This window comes from Ranitomeya imitator, chromosome 4, assembly GCF_032444005.1.
Source record: "Ranitomeya imitator isolate aRanImi1 chromosome 4, aRanImi1.pri, whole genome shotgun sequence".
Lineage (NCBI taxonomy): Eukaryota > Metazoa > Chordata > Amphibia > Anura > Dendrobatidae > Ranitomeya > Ranitomeya imitator.
In genome coordinates this window covers 668903647-668920499 of record NC_091285.1, presented here as the reverse complement: position 1 = coordinate 668920499, position 16853 = coordinate 668903647, and the positions used below count along the sequence as shown (strand labels likewise).

The window sequence follows — 16853 nt, the reverse complement described above, 5'->3', positions numbered from 1 at the left end:
CTAATCGCAGACGCTGTGTGGGTCCCCGACTTCGTGTTGGGGATCTGGTTTGGTTATCTTCTCGTCATATTCCTATGAAGGTTTCCTCTCCTAAGTTTAAACCTCGTTTCATTGGTCCGTATAGGATTTCTGAGGTTCTTAATCCTGTGTCTTTTCGTCTGACCCTTCCAGATTCTTTTTCCATACATAACGTATTCCATAGGTCATTGTTGCGGAGATACGTGGCACCTATGGTTCCTTCTGTTGACCCTCCTGCCCCGGTTTTGGTGGAGGGGGAGTTGGAGTATATTGTGGAGAAGATTTTGGATTCTCGTGTTTCAAGACGGAAACTCCAGTATCTGGTTAAGTGGAAGGGTTATGCTCAGGAAGATAATTCCTGGGTCTTTGCCTCTGATGTCCATGCTCCCGATCTTGTTCGTGCCTTTCATGTGGCTCATCCTGGTCGGCCTGGGGGCTCTGGTGAGGGTTCGGTGGCCCCTCCTCAAGGGGGGGGTACTGTTGTGAATTCTGTGGCAGAGCTCCCTCCTGTTGTCACAAGTGGTACTTCGGCTGATTCTCTCTGTAAGCTTCCGTTGGTGGAGGGAAGTGGTACTGCGGCTTCTGAGTTTCCTCCCTCAGGTGATGTGGTGAGGTCGTTAAGTGCTGCTCTACTTAACGCCACCTAGTGCTTTGATCCTGGCTTCCTGTCAATGTTCCAGTATTGGACTTGTTTTCCTCCTGGATCGTTCCTGTGGCCTGCTGCTCTGCATAGCTAGTTTTCCTTTGCTATTTTGTTTGCTTTTCTTCTGTCCAGCTTATCTATTTGTTTGCTGGAAGCTCTGGGACGCAGAGGGTGTACCTCCGTGCCGTTAGTTCGGTACGGAGGGTCTTTTTGCCCCCTTTGCGTGGTTTTTAGGGTTTTGTGTTGACCGCAAAGTTACCTTTCCTATCCTCGCTCTGTTCAGAAAGTCGGGCCTCACTTTGCTAAATCTATTTCATCTCTACGTTTGTCTTTTCATCTTACAGTCATTATATGTGGGGGGCTGCCTTTTCCTTTGGGGTATTTCTCTGAGGCAAGGTAGGCTTATTTTCTATCTTCAGGCTAGCTAGTTTCTCAGGCTGTGCCGAGTTGCATAGGTAGCATTAGGCGCAATCCACGGCTGCCTCTAGTGTTGTTGGATAGGATTAGGGATTGCGGTCAACAGAGTTCCCCCGTCTCAGAGCTCGTTCTATGTTTTTGGATTATTGTCAGATCACTGTATGTGCTCTGACCTCTATGTTCACTGTGGTACTGAATTGCCTAATCATAACACTCTGCGTGGTTGTTTGTAGGTTTTTGTGCTGACCGCAAAGCTATCTTTCCTATCCTCGGTCTATCAGTAAGTCGGGCCTCACTTTGATAAAATCTATTTCATCTCTGTGTTTGTATTTTCATCTTAACTCACAGTCATTATATGTGGGGGGCTGCCTTTTCCTTTGGGGAATTTCTCTGAGGCAAGGTAGGCTTATTTTTCTATCTTCAGGGCTAGCTAGTTTCTCAGGCTGTGCCGAGTTGCATAGGGAGCGTTAGGAGCAATCCACGGCTACCTCTAGTGTGGTATGATAGGATTAGGGATTGCGGTCAGCAGAGTTCCCACGTCTCAGAGCTCGTCCTATGTTGGTAACTATCAGGTCACTTTGTGTGCTCTTAACCACTAGGTCCATTGTGGTTCTGAATCACCTGTTCATAACAGTACTGGAGGCCAAAAGTACTAATGCTTCTCAATAGAGGGAAAAGAGAAGTTCTGAGACCTTTTTTTTTTTCTTTGCACTGTGTTTTGTCTTTTTTTTCCCCTTTACATCAGGGTGGTTCAGAACACAGGTGTGGACATGGACATTCAAGGTCTGTCCTCTTTGATGGATAATCTCGCTATAAGTGTACAGAACATTCAAGATTTAGTGGTTCAGAATCCTATGTTAGAACCTAAAATTCCTATTCCTGAGTTATTTTCTGGAGATAGAGCTAAGTTTCTGAATTTCAAAAATAATTGTAAACTATTTCTGGCTTTGAAACCCCGCTCCTCTGGTGACCCAGTTCAACAAGTAAAGATCATTATTTCTTTATTACGTGGCGACCCTCAAGACTGGGCATTTTCCCTTGCGCCAGGAGATCCGGCATTGCGTGATGTTGATGCGTTTTTTCTGGCGCTCGGGTTGCTTTATGATGAACCTAATTCAGTGGATCAGGCAGAGAAAATCTTGCTGGCTCTGTGTCAGGGTCAGGATGAGGTAGAGATATATTGTCAGAAATTTAGGAAGTGGTCTGTGCTCACTCAATGGAATGAATGTGCTCTGGCAGCAATTTTCAGAAAGGGTCTCTCTGAAGCCCTTCAGGATGTCATGGTGGGATTTCCTATGCCTGCTGGTCTGAATGAGTCTATGTCTTTGGCCATTCAGATCGATCGACGCTTGCGTGAGCGTAAAACTGTGCACCATTTGGCGGTATTACCTGAGCATAAACCTGAGCCTATGCAATGTAATAGGACTTTGACCAGAGCTGAACGGCAAGAACACAGACGACTGAATGGGCTGTGTTTTTACTGTGGTGATTCCACTCATGCTATCTCTGATTGTCCTAAGCGTATTAAGCGTTTCGCTAGGTCTGCCACCATTGGTACGGTACAGTCGAAATTTCTTTTGTCCGTTACTTTGATCTGCTCTTTGTCGCCCTTTTCTGTCATGGCATTTGTGGATTCAGGCGCTGCCCTGAATTTGATGGACTTGGAGTTTGCTAGGCGCTGTGGGTTTTTCTTGGAGCCCTTGCAGCATTCTATTCCATTGAGAGGAATTGATGCTACGCCTTTGGCCAAGAATAAGCCTCAGTATTGGACCCAACTGACCATGTGCATGGCTCCTGCGCATCAGGAGGATATTCGCTTTTTGGTGTTGCAGAATCTGCATGATGTGGTCGTGTTGGGGTTGCCATGGCTGCAAGTCCATAACCCAGTATTGGATTGGAAATCAATGTCTGTGTCCAGCTGGGGTTGTCAGGGGGTACATGGTAATGTTCCATTTCTGTCTATTTCATCATCCACCCCTTCTGAGGTCCCAGAGTTCTTGTCAGATTACCGGGATGTATTTGATGAGCCCAAGTCCAGTGCCCTACCTCCGCATAGGGATTGCGATTGTGCTATCGATTTGATTCCTGGTAGTAAGTTTCCTAAAGGTCGACTGTTTAATTTGTCTGTACCTGAGCACACCGCTATGTGGAGTTACGTAAAGGAATCCTTGGAGAAGGGTCATATTCGCCCCTCGTTGTCGCCATTGAGGGCAGGGTTCTTTTTTGTGGCCAAGAAGGATGGTTCGTTGAGACCTTGTATTGATTACCGCCTTCTAAATAAAATCACAGTCAAATTTCAGTACCCCTTGCCGCTGCTGTCTGATTTGTTTGCTCGGATTAAGGGGGCTAGTTGGTTCACCAAGATAGATCTTCGTGGTGCGTATAATCTTGTGCGTATTAAACAGGGCGATGAATGGAAAACAGCATTTAATACGCCCGAGGGCCATTTTGAGTACCTGGTTATGCCATTCGGGCTTTCTAATGCTCCATCAGTGTTTCAGTCCTTTATGCATGACGTCTTCCGAGAGTACCTGGATAAATTCCTGATTGTATACTTGGATGATATTTTGGTCTTCTCGGATGATTGGGAGTCTCACGTGAAGCAGGTCAGAATGGTGTTCCAGGTCCTGCGTGCGAATTCTTTGTTTGTGAAGGGGTCAAAGTGTCTCTTTGGTGTTCAGAAGGTTTCACTTTTGGGTTTCATTTTTTCCCCTTCTACTATCGAGATGGACCCTGTTAAAGTTCAGGCCATTTATGATTGGACTCAGCTGACATCTGTGAAGAGTCTGCAAAAGTTCCTGGGCTTTGCTAATTTTTATCGTCGCTTCATCAATAATTTTTCTAGTATTGCTAAACCGTTGACTGATTTAACCAAGAAGGGTGCTGATGTGGTCAATTGGTCTTCTGCTGCTGTGGAAGCTTTTCAAGAGTTGAAGCATCGTTTTTCTTCTGCCCCTGTGTTGTGCCAACCAGATGTTTCGCTCCCGTTCCAGGTTGAGGTTGATGCTTCTGAGATTGGAGCAGGGGCTGTCTTGTCGCAAAGAAGTTCTGATGGCTCGGTGATGAAACTATGCGCCTTCTTTTCCAGGAAGTTTTCGCCTGCTGAGCGTAATTATGATGTTGGCAATCGAGAGTTGCTGGCCATGAAGTGGGCATTCGAGGAGTGGCGTCATTGGCTTGAAGGAGCTAAGCATCGCGTGGTGGTCTTGACTGATCACAAGAACTTGACTTATCTCGAGTCTGCCAAACGGTTGAATCCTAGACAGGCTCGTTGGTCGCTGTTTTTCTCCCGTTTTGACTTTGTGGTTTCGTACCTTCCGGGCTCTAAAAATGTGAAGGCGGATGCCCTGTCTAGGAGTTTTGTGCCCGACTCTCCGGGTTTGCCTGAGCCGGCGGGTATTCTCAAAGAGGGGGTAATTTTGTCTGCCATCTCCCCTGATTTGCGGCGGGTGGTGCAAAAATTTCAGGCTAATAGACCTGACCGTTGCCCAGCGGAGAAACTGTTTGTTCCTGATAAATGGACGAGTAGAGTTATCTCTGAGGTTCATTGTTCGGTGTTGGCTGGTCATCCTGGAATCTTTGGCACCAGAGATTTGGTGGCTAGATCCTTTTGGTGGCCGTCTCTTTCACGGGATGTGCGTTCGTTTGTGCAGTCCTGTGGGATTTGTGCTCGGGCTAAGCCCTGCTGTTCTCGTGCCAGTGGGTTGCTTTTGCCCTTGCCAGTCCCGAAGAGGCCCTGGACACATTTCTCTATGGATTTTATTTCGGATCTCCCCGTCTCTCAAAAAATGTCGGTCATTTGGGTGGTTTGTGATCGCTTCTCTAAGATGGTCCAATTGGTACCCTTGTCTAAATTGCCTTCCTCCTCTGATTTGGTGCCATTGTTCTTCCAGCATGTGGTTCGTTTACATGGCATTCCGGAGAACATCGTTTCTGACAGAGGTTCCCAGTTTGTTTCGAGGTTTTGGCGAGCCTTTTGTGCTAGGATGGGCATTGATTTGTCTTTTTCCTCGGCTTTCCATCCTCAGACAAATGGTCAGACTGAACGAACCAATCAGACCTTGGAAACATATCTGAGATGTTTTGTTTCTGCTGATCAGGATGATTGGGTGTCCTTTTTGCCTTTGGCTGAGTTCGCCCTTAATAATCGGGCCAGCTCGGCTACTTTGGTTTCGCCGTTTTTCTGCAATTCTGGTTTCCATCCTCGTTTCTCTTCAGGGCAGGTTGAGTCTTCTGACTGTCCTGGTGTGGATACTGTGGTGGATAGGTTGCAGCAGATTTGGACTCATGTAGTGGACAATTTGATATTGTCTCAGGAGAAGGCTCAACGTTTCGCTACCGCAGGCGCTGTGTGGGTCCCCGACTTCGTGTTGGGGATTTGGTTTGGTTGTCATCTCGTTATATTCCTATGAAAGTGTCCTCTCCTAAGTTTAAGCCCCGTTTCATTGGTCCGTATAGGATTTCTGAGGTTCTTAATCCTGTGTCTTTTCGTTTGACCCTTCCAGCTTCTTTTTCCATCCATAACGTATTCCATAGGTCATTCTTGCGGAGATACGTGGCACCTGTGGTTCCATCCGTTGATCCTCCTGCCCCGGTTTTGGTTGAGGGGGAGTTGGAGTATATAGTGGAGAAGATTTTGGATTCTCGTATTTCGAGACGGAAACTCCAGTACCTGGTTAAGTGGAAGGGTTATGGTCAGGAAGATAATTCCTGGGTTTTTGCCTCTGATGTTCATGCTGCCGATCTGGTTCGTGCCTTTCATTTGGATCATCCTGGTCGGTCTGGGGGCTCTGGTGAGGGTTCGGTGACCCCTCCTCAAGGGGGGGGGTACTGTTGTGAATTCTGTGGTCAAGCTCCCTCCTGTGGTCATGAGTGGTACTTCGGCTGGTTCTGTCTATGAGCTTCCGCTGGTGGATGTGAGTGGGTCTGCGGCTTCTGAGTTTCCTTCATCAGGTGACGAGGTTAAGTCGTTAGGTGCTGCTCTATTTAACTCCACCTAGTTCTTTGTTTCTGGCCTCCAGTCAATGTTCCAGTATTGGTCTAGCTCTCTCCTGGATCGTTCTTGTGGCCTGTCTGCCCTGCATAAGCTAAGTTTTGCTTGTGTTACTTTTGTTTGCTATATTTTCAGTCCAGCTTGCTATATTGGTTTTTCTTGCTTGCTGGAAGCTCTGAGACGCAGAGGGAGCACCTCCGTACCGTTAGTCGGTGCGGAGGGTCTTTTTGCCCCCTCTGCGTGGTTGTTTGTAGGTTTTTGTGCTGACCGCAAAGCTATCTTTCCTATCCTCGGTCTATTCAGTAAGTCGGGCCTCACTTTGCTAAAATCTATTTCATCTCTGTGTTTGTATTTTCATCTTAACTCACAGTCATTATATGTGGGGGGCTGCCTTTTCCTTTGGGGAATTTCTCTGAGGCAAGGTAGGCTTATTTTTCTATCTTCAGGGCTAGCTAGTTTCTCAGGCTGTGCCGAGTTGCATAGGGAGCGTTAGGAGCAATCCACGGCTGCCTCTAGTGTGGTATAATAGGATTAGGGATTGCGGTCAGCAGAGTTCCCACGTCTCAGAGCTCGTCCTATGTTGGTAACTATCAGGTCACTTTGTGTGCTCTTAACCACTTGGTCCATTGTGGTTCTGAATCACCTGTTCATAACAGGACAGATAACTCAGATCAGGGGACAGGTACTGCGATTCTGGACTGACCTGAGGCATATATATGGGGCAGATAAGTCAGGTCAGGGGCGAGGTACTGCGATTCCGTCCTGACCTGAGGCATAAATGGGGCAGATAAGTCAGGTCAGGGGACAGGTACTGCAATTCTGGCCTGACCCGAGGGATATATGGGGCAGATAAGTCAGGTCAGGGGACAGGTACTGCGATTCTGGCCTAACCCGAGGGATATATGGGGCAGATAAGTCAGGTCAGGGGAGAGGTACTGCGATTCTGGCCTAACCTGAGGGATATATGGGGCAGATAACTCAGGTCAGGGGACAGGTACTGCGATGCCGGCCTGACCTGAGGGATATATGGGGCAGATAACTCAGGTCAGGGGACAGGTACTGCGATTCTGGCCTGACCTGAGGCATATAGGGGACAGATAACTCAGATCAAGGGACAGGTACTGCGATTCTGGCTTGACCTGAGGCATATATATGGGGCAGATAAGTCAGGTCAGAGGACAGGTACTGCGATTCTGGCCTGACCTGAGGGATATATGGGGCAGATAACTCAGGTCAGGGGACAGGTACTGCGATTCTGGCCTGACCTGAGGGATATATGGGGCAGATAACTCAGGTCAGGGGACAGGTACTGCGATTCTGGCCTGACCAGAGGCATATATGGGACAGATAACTCAGGTCAGGGGACAGGTACTGCGATTCAGGCCTGACCAGAGGGATATATGGGGCAGATAACTCCGGTCAGGGGACAGGTACTGCGATTCAGGCCTGACCAGAGGGATATATGGGACAGATAACTCAGATCAGGGGACAGGTACTGCGATTTCGGCCTGACCCGAGGGATATATGGGGCAGATAACTCAGGTCAGGGGACAGGTACTGTGATTCTGGCCTGACCTGAGGCATATATGGGGCAGAAAACTCAGGTCAGGGGACAGGTACTGCAATCTGGCCTGACCTGAGGGATATATGGGGCAGATAAGTCAGGTCAGGGGAGAGGTACTGCGATTCTGGCCTGACCCGAGGGATATTTGGGGCAGATAAGTCAGGTCAGGGTACAGGTACTGCGATTCTGGCCTGACCCGAGGGATATATGGGGCAGATAACTCAGGTCAGAGGACAGGTACTGCGATTCCGGCCTAACCTGAGGGATATATGAGGCAGATAACTCAGGTCAGGGGACAGGTACTGCTATTCTGGCCTGACCTGAGAGATATATGGGGCAGATAACTCAGGTCAGGGGACAGGTACTGCGATTCTGGCCTGACCTGAGAGATATATGGGGCAGATAACTCAGGTCAGGGGACAGGTACTGTGATTCTGGCCTGACCCAAGGCATATATGGGGCAGATAACTCAGGTCAGGGGACAGGTACTGCGATTCTGGCCTGACCTGAGAGATATATGGGGCAGATAACTCAGGTCAGGGGACAGGTACTGTGATTCTGGCCTGACCCAAGGCATATATGGGGCAGATAACTCAGGTCAGGGGACAGGTACTGCGATTCTGGCCTGACCTGAGGGATATATGGGGCAGATAACTAAGGTCAGGGGACAGGTACTGCGATTCTGGCCTAACCTGAGGCATATATGGGGCAGATAACTAAGGTCAGGGGACAGATACTGCGATTGCTGCCTGACCCGAGGGATATATGGAGCAGATAACTAAGGTCAGGGGACAGGTACTGCGATTGCTGCCTGACCCGAGGGATATATGGGGCAGAAAACTCAGGTCAGGGGACAGGTACTGCGATTCTGGCCTGACCTGAGGGATATATGGGGCAGATAACTCAGGTCAGGGGACAGGTACTGCGATTCTGGCCTGACCTGAGGGATATATGGGGCAGATAACTCAGGTCAGGGGACAGGTACTGCGATTCTGGCCTGACCTGAGGGATATATGGGGCAGATAACTCAGGTCAGGGGACAGGTACTGCGATTCTGGCCTGACCTGAGGGATATATGGGGCAGATAACTCAGGTCAGGGGACAGGTACTGCGATTCTGGCCTGACCAGAGGCATATATGGGGCAGATAACTCAGGTCAGGGGACAGGTACTGCGATTCTGGCCTGACCTGAGGGATATATGGGGCAGATAACTCAGGTCAGGGGACAGGTACTGCGATTGTGGCCTGACCAGAGGGATATATGGGGCAGATAACTCAGGTCAGGGGACAGGTACTGCGATTCCGTTCTGACCTGAGGGATATATGGGGCAGATAACTCAGGTCAGGGGACAGGTACTGCGATTCTGGCCTAACCTGAGGCATATATGGGGCAGATAACTCAGGTCAGGGGACAGGTACTGCGATTCTGGCCTGACCTGAGGGATATATGGGGCAGATAACTCAGGTCAGGGGACAGGTACTGCGATTCCGTTCTGACCTGAGGGATATATGGGGCAGATAACTCAGGTCAGGGGACAGGTACTGCGATTCTGGCCTAACCTGAGGCATATATGGGGCAGATAACTCAGGTCAGGGGACAGGTACTGCGATTCTGGCCTGACCTGAGGGATATATGGGGCAGATAACTCAGGTCAGAGGACAGGTACTGCGATTCTGGCCTGACCTGAGGGATATATGGGGCAGATAACTCAGGTCAGGGGACAGGTACTGCGATTCTGGCCTGACCTGAGGGATATATGGGGCAGATAACTCAGGTCAGGGGACAGGTACTGCGATTCTGGCCTGACCTGAGGGATATATGGGGCAGATAACTCAGGTCAGGGGACAGTTACTGCGATTCCGGCCTGACCCGAGGGATATATGGGGCAGATAACTCAGGTCAGGGGACAAGTACTGCGATTCTGGCCTGACCAGAGGGATATATGGGGCAGATAACTCAGGTCAGGGGGAAAGTTACTGCTATTCCGGCCTGACCCAAGGGATATATGGGGCAGATAACTCAGGTCAGGGGACAGGTACTGCGATTCTGGCCTGACCCGAGGGATATATGGGGCAGATAATTCAGGTCAGGGGACAGGTACTGCGATTCTGGCCTGACCCAAGGCATATATGGGGCAGATAACTCAGGTCAGGGGACAGGTACTGCGATTCTGGCCTGACCTGAGGGATATATGGGGCAGATAACTCAGGTCAGGGGACAGTTACTGCGATTCCGGCCTGACCCGAGGGATATATGGGGCAGATAACTCAGGTCAGTGGACAAGTACTGCGATTCTGGCCTGACCTAAGGGATATATGGGGTCAGATAACTCAGGTCAGGGGACAGGTACTGCGATTCTGGCCTGACCTAAGGGATATATGGGGCAGATAACTCAGGTCAGGCGACAGGTACTGCGATTCTGGCCTGACCTAAGGGATATATGGGGCAGAAAACTCAGGTCAGGGGACAGGTACTGCGATTCTGGCCTGACCTGAGGCATATATGGGGCAGATAACTCAGGTCAGGGGACAGGTACTGCGATTGCTGCCTGACCCGAGGGATATATGGGGCAGATAACTCAGGTCAGGGGACAGGTACTGCGATTCTGACCTGAGGGATATATGGGGCAGATAACTCAGGTCAGAGGACAGGTACTGCGATTGCTGCCTGACCCGAGGGATATATGGGGCAGATAGCTAAGGTCAGGGGACAGGTACTGCTATTCTGGCCTGACCGGAGGGATATATGGGGCAGATAACTCAGGTCAGGGGACAGGTACTGCGATTATGGCCTGACCCGAGGGATATATGGGGCAGATAACTCAGGTCAGGGGACAGGTACTGCGATTCTGGCCTGACCTGAGGGATATATGGGGCAGATAACTCAGGTCAGGGGACAGGTACTGCTATTCTGGACTGACCCGAGGGATATATGGGGCAGATAACTCAGGTCAGGGGACAAGTACTGCGATTCTGGCCTTACCTAAGGGATATATGGGGCAGATAACTCAGGTCAAGGGACAGGTACTGCGATTCTGGCCTGACCTAAGGGATATATGGGGCAGATAACTCAGGTCAGGCGACAGGTACTGCGATTCTGGCCTGACCTAAGGGATATATGGGGCAGATAACTCAGGTCAGGGGACAGGTACTGCGATTCTGGCCTGACCTGAGGCATATATGGGGCAGATAACTCAGGTCAGGGGACAGGTACTGCGATTGCTGCCTGACCCGAGGGATATATGGGGCAGATAACTCAGGTCAGGGGACAGGTACTGCGATTCTGACCTGAGGGATATATGGGGCAGATAACTCAGGTCAGAGGACAGGTACTGCGATTGCTGCCTGACCCGAGGGATATATGGGGCAGATAGCTAAGGTCAGGGGACAGGTACTGCTATTCTGGCCTGACCGGAGGGATATATGGGGCAGATAACTCAGGTCAGGGGACAGGTACTGCGATTCTGGCCTGACCCGAGGGATATATGGGGCAGATAACTCAGGTCAGGAGACAGGTACTGCGATTCTGGCCTGACCCGAGGGATATATGGGGCAGATAACTCAGGTCAGGGGACAGGTACTGCGATTCTGACCTGACCTGAGGGATATATGGGGCAGATAACTCAGGTCAGGGGACAGGTACTGCAATTCCGGCCTGACCTGAGGGATATATGGGGCAGATAACTCAGGTCAGGGGACAGGTACTGCGATTCTGGCCTGACCTGATGGATATATGGGGCAGGTAACTCAGGTCAGGGGACAGGTACTGCGATTCTGGAACACTCCGTGTTTCACAGATGTGAGAATTTGGCCTATAGGCTGATACAAAGATAACATGCGATGGGTGATAATCGGGAGCCATTTTATTCTCCAGTGAGGTTGTTCGGGTTCAGCCCCTGGATATCAGCCTTACCTTCCCTGAAATGTATGATCATTGCATTAATTAACCAGGTAGATCAGGATGAGCGCTGCGATATGCCGATCTACATAAAGCTCGGCTCTAACACTGTCGCATCTTTCACAGACACCAACACCCACCAGTGACGTATACTGGAGTCTGTCATGGCGCCCATCATTTTTACATATGGTGGATATTGCAATAACAATTACATGTGGTGATTTTTTTCTTTTACATTTTATTAAACTTCATTTTACTTTCCATATATTTTTACAAGAAGAGATCATCATAAAGACCCTGGTCCAGTAGGCACATCATTATTCCATGGCCTCTGCACTACGGCTCTGTGAACCCGCTTGTTTCTTATTTTGATGATTCGGACTGGCACAGCATCATGGCTGACAGTGGAGCAGGCTGACTAGTCAGAAGAGGAGCCGAAGGGGTTCGCAGGTCCGTGGGCTGGGCTGGGGTCCTGCAAGGTCCTGGGCTGGGGTCCTGCAAGTCTTTTAGATCATTTGTGCCCACAAGCGGACTTGAACGTGTAGGAGCTCGTCTATCTGGCAGGATTGAATATTAGTACAAGGTCAGGGCAGATATGGGAGCCATTTCTAGGTCCTCTGCTGCCATGACAATACATCCACACCACACACATGTGTTGTGAAGTGACGGATGGAGCCCTTTCCCTCTGTTTAACCACTTAGATGTTATAGCCTCTATTTGTGATCCAAGGGGCATCTAATGGGGTAAAACTGCAAAGTAGAAACAAGCAACTTTGCAAATTGCCTTTTTTAAAAATCCTCTCTGATTTCAAAAATGGAGGGATTTTTAATTCTACAGAGTTTACTGCTTGTTGACTAGGTTACTGGCCACCTCTGCAGGCTATCAGAGGTGGTCGGTCACCTAGGTGAGGGTCATGCGCTTACAGCTCTTTGCTATAGAGCTTGTCAGTGCTGCTCTGTAGCCGGTCAGATAGATGGATGCGCCCAGCTTCAGTGTCCCTGCGCTCCACCATTGCCGCAGAGGGAAAGCTGCGCAGTTTGGAGCATGCCCCCGGCCCGATATGTCAATCATTAGGAGCACACCGCCCCTTAGCAGGAAGGAGGTCGGGAGGTTAGCAAGCGGTATGTATCCGTCATGTGGCGCTATGTAACGCCTGCTCATAATGGCAGTACACACAGCTTTGCTATGTTCCCGGTCTGATTTTCATGTTTACAAATAGGCAATATGAATGTATAGTGACTGTAAAAGAAACACCGAGAAATATGGAGGAAAGTAACACAAATCCTACCTCGTACTGACAACCCCGTGCTTCAGATCTGTCACCTGTGCTGACGATCCGGCCCCGACAGCATCCTAGCAGAGGAAGAAGTGGAGATACAGCATGTAAATCTCTGACCTCACTGATCCCGGCTACTTTGTTGTTGTTATTGTTTTTTACATTTACCGGTCATCCATTGGTAGTCCCTATATTTCGCCACTAGCCATGTGACCACTGCATCTAATCACTGTTTGTCTACTAGATGCCACATGATCAGGCGAGGGGACGTACAGGAAGGATCATTTATTGGGGACCCCAGAGCAAACCTGGACTTGCCCCTTAGGGAGAGATGATGGGGTGTACGCTCAGGCCTAGGCTTCTGTACTGTGCCCCTTGGAGAGATGATGGGGTGTACGCTCAGGCCTAGGCTTCTGTACTGTGCCCCTTAGGGAGAGATGATGGGGTGTACGCTCAGGCCTAGGCTTCTGTACTGTGCCCCGTAGGGAGAGATGATGGGGTTTATGCTCAGGTTTAGGCTTCTGTACTGTGCCCCTTAGGGAGAGATGATGGGGTGTACGCTCAGGCCTAGGCTTCTGTACTGTGCCCTGTAGGGAGAGATGATGGGGTGTACGCTCAGGCCTAGGCTTCTGTACTGTGCCCCTTAGGGAGAGATAATGGGGTGTACGCTCAGGCCTAGGCTTCTGTACTGTGCCCCGTAGGGAGAGATGATGGGGTTTACGCTCAGGTCTAGGCTTCTGTACTGTGCCCCTTAGGGAGAGATGATGGGGTGTACGCTCAGGCCTAGGCTTCTGTACTGTGCCCCTTAGGGAGAGATGATGGGGTGTACGCTCAGGCCTAGGCTTCTGTACTGTGCCCTGTAGGGAGAGATGATGGGGTTTACGCTCAGGCCTAGGCTTCTGTACTGTGCCCCTTAGGGAGAGATGATGGGGGTACGCTCAGGCCTAGGCTTCTGTACTGTGCGCGCTCACTGGTTTCTGTTTGTTTGCAGTTGTCATCCATCCTGGTGGGGCGCAAGCTATTCCTCAGTCTGGGGTGACGTCCGGTGCCTGCGGGGAGACATCATCTATCCACCATGAACAATGAGTGATTTGTCTACAACGCTCTCACACCACAGGATCCTTTCTTTACCTTATAATCCCAGTTCCGTGCATTCCCTTTTGTTCCGTTTTATTATTAACTTTTATTAAATATTGTATTTGCATTGTTAGGATGGAAAGTAGTTTTTGTGTATCGCGTCTCTGAAGGACGCCGGGCCTGGAGAATGGCAATTAAAAACCTTCAAAAGCCGCCAATGCTCGTGGCTCGGCCCGTGCGCAGAATATAATATGGCGGCCGATGTATTATTTCCTCACGCTGAGCTTTTCTCTACGGGTTGGTTTCTGCTAATGAGTCTCCCTCCAGCCTTTTCATAATAGCCGGCGGAGCTGAATCAACGCTGACAGCCCCGAACGCCTGATCGGAGGAACAATGCCCAGAACTGAGGCAATTTGGGGAGGTTTTGTTTTTTGTTTTTTTTTTCTTCAAAACTCATGCAAATCAAGCTTAGAAAATAATTGGTTGCTATGGGCATCAGCAAATATTCCCCCTACGTATCCTTACAACTAGGCTCTGGTCAGAGGTAAGTGCAGAGAACGTACCTCCATAGTAAACACCCATGTGCCCGCGTAGGCCTCGGTTCACCCAGCACTTGCCATAATATTGTCCTCACACTGAATTAGTAAAGCATAATCTGCATTACTACGCAAAGAATCACAGTAAAAACAATATATACCGAGCAGAGAGACTGTATGTAATGTGGTCGTGGCCATCAGGGGCAATGCTTCCTCTAACAAGCCTAAAAACAGGATATGAAACTAAACTATTATTACACAGGGTGCCTGTATTTCTATTATATCAACACTAGAGGGTGCTATCAGTCCTAAGAACATGAAGTAGCGGGTCCTCACAATACTAAAGGCGGTACTATAAACATATACGCCTTTATATACTTTACATAAACCATTGCATGAAAGCATATCAAGCAGTCAGTATACCATGAAATAATATAGATATATTTTTCTCTCATCACATTTACTTACTATTTTAGAAGAGCCAGACGGCCGTATAACATGGACGGGGATCGCAGCGCAATGCTCGGACTGGCCATCAGCTCTCCCGACCTGAGCTTGACAGCTGCATAGAAATACATGCTGTCACGCTCCTGTCAGGAGAGCTGACGGACAGTCCGAGCATTGCGCTGCGATCCCCGTCCATGTTATACGGCCGTCTGGCTCTTCCCTTTAGAAGATCTTCTTCTGGTCAGTAATACCAAGTATTCCAGTGGCACCACTGACTGAGGAAGAGACAAGAGCTTCCATTGCGATACTCGGACTGTTTCTGTGGAAGCAATTTCATTTCATTTCTAGTAAAATGACAGAGACCATAACAAAACCTGACAAGTGCAGTAGTTGTTCACTCTAAAAGCGACATAATATTGGGGCAGAAACCCTGATTCCAGCAATGTGTCACTTACTAGGTTGTGTGTTGCCATTTTAATAAAATCAGTGTTTTATCAGCAGGACTAGGTGTCTGGTGCCTACTAGTCAACTGATCTGTCTAACTCCGCCCCCACCACTGATTGGCAGCTTTTGGTCACTATACACAGGAAGCAGCCAATTACTGGTGTGGGCGGGGTAAGTATGCTAGATCTGTAGCAGAGAATACTGTGATTGTATCAAAACAACAGCAAGCAGCCCAGTAAGTGACACATCGCTGGAATCAGGGTCTCAGCCCCTACGTTATGCTTCTCACAAAAACCTGCTGACTGCTAGCAGGACGCGTATTCACAAATCACTGCAGCTCAGCTCCTATGCAAGTGAATGTGATCTGAGCTGCAGTACCTGCGAGCGGCCACTATACAGTGCTCTGTGTTGCACACAGCTGATTGGTTGGGTTGTCGGGTGTCAGACCTCCACCAATCTGATATCTAAGGATGAACTATCAATATCTGAGCAATGCGCTCCCCACACTAACATGTAATCTACAGGGTGGGCCGTTTATGCGGATACACCTAAATAAAATGGGAATGGTTGGTGATATCAGCTTCCTGTTTGTGGCACATTAGTCTATGGGAGGGGGAAAAGTTGTCAAGATGGGTGGTGACCATGGCGGCCATTTTGAAGTCGGCCATTTTGGAAACAACTTTATAAATGGCCCACCCTGTATTATTTTCCAGCCTGGATAAATGAGGGGGATACTGGACGAGAAACGTCTTCCTATTAATCATGTGGGGTCTTATAGACGTACCCGCTGAGCTTTGCCAGAAGACGACGCTCCAGGAAACCGCCAGCGGTGATATTCCTGAAACCCCTATGGACCAAACAATCACCTGAGGGACTGACCGGGAGCATTGAAGTGTAGTTTGAGAGAAGTGTTTGTCTAGGGAGAAAGCGTGTAGGCTTCTTAGTTCTGAGCTTTACTTACGATACATTTTTTCCACATTTGTGCCCTCAGTCTGTCAGGCAGAACTGGGAGCGAACGTGTTAGAATTGTGTTAGTTAAGTGGGTTTACACTTATGTACAAGAACACACAGTCATATATCTGCAGCCTATTTACCTTCCTGCGCCTCAGAGAAGCCGAACAAAAGGGATGGACGGACTTCCTGGAACAGTCACAGGAGAACTATGTCGTGTAGGATGGGCGTGAGACGGCCTCCTGCTCGCACACTCAACACGTTACCCTCCGTCTACACCACAGTGTAATACACCGCAAGCTTCACCGTAGACCCCAGTGCAAAAATGCTGGCATCTGCTGTGTGGCAAGGGGGGCGTGGGCCACGGGGGTCCGGGTGTGAGTGCTAAATGCAAACGCTTAAAAGGGGTTGTTCGGTGAAAACAAGTTATGACCTATCTGCAGGAAAGAAAACCCGACATATCATCAGTCAATAGAGTATGATCCAAATTAAATGGTGCTATCAATACATGCTGCAATAGACTTGCCAATGCAAGCCTATGGGTGCAGAAAAAAAAACCACACAGCACTCAGACCATGCGAGTGCTGTC

General features: G+C 49.2%; 1 protein-coding gene across 4 annotated transcripts in view; it reads right to left on the bottom strand.

Annotated features, from left to right (window-relative positions):
* Positions 1 to 16532, bottom strand: part of DNASE2 (deoxyribonuclease 2, lysosomal) — an 85092-nt gene extending 68560 nt beyond the window's left edge. Inside the window, exons 1-2 of one of the 4 annotated variants that reach the window (XM_069767227.1) lie at positions 16408 to 16532; positions 12822 to 12886 (exon numbers count right to left, since the gene is read on the bottom strand). Coding sequence is in view for 1 of the 4 variants with exons in the window: in XM_069767222.1 (XP_069623323.1) it covers positions 12822 to 12886; positions 14450 to 14455 (71 nt within the window). In the remaining 3 variants the exon portion in view is untranslated. Of the gene's footprint in view, positions 1 to 12821; positions 12887 to 14449; positions 14549 to 14583; positions 14643 to 16407 lie in introns of those variants that run through there. The other 3 variants (XM_069767223.1, XM_069767225.1, XM_069767222.1) reach the window with 3 other exon arrangements.
* Between the last annotated feature and the right edge of the window lie 321 nt (positions 16533 to 16853).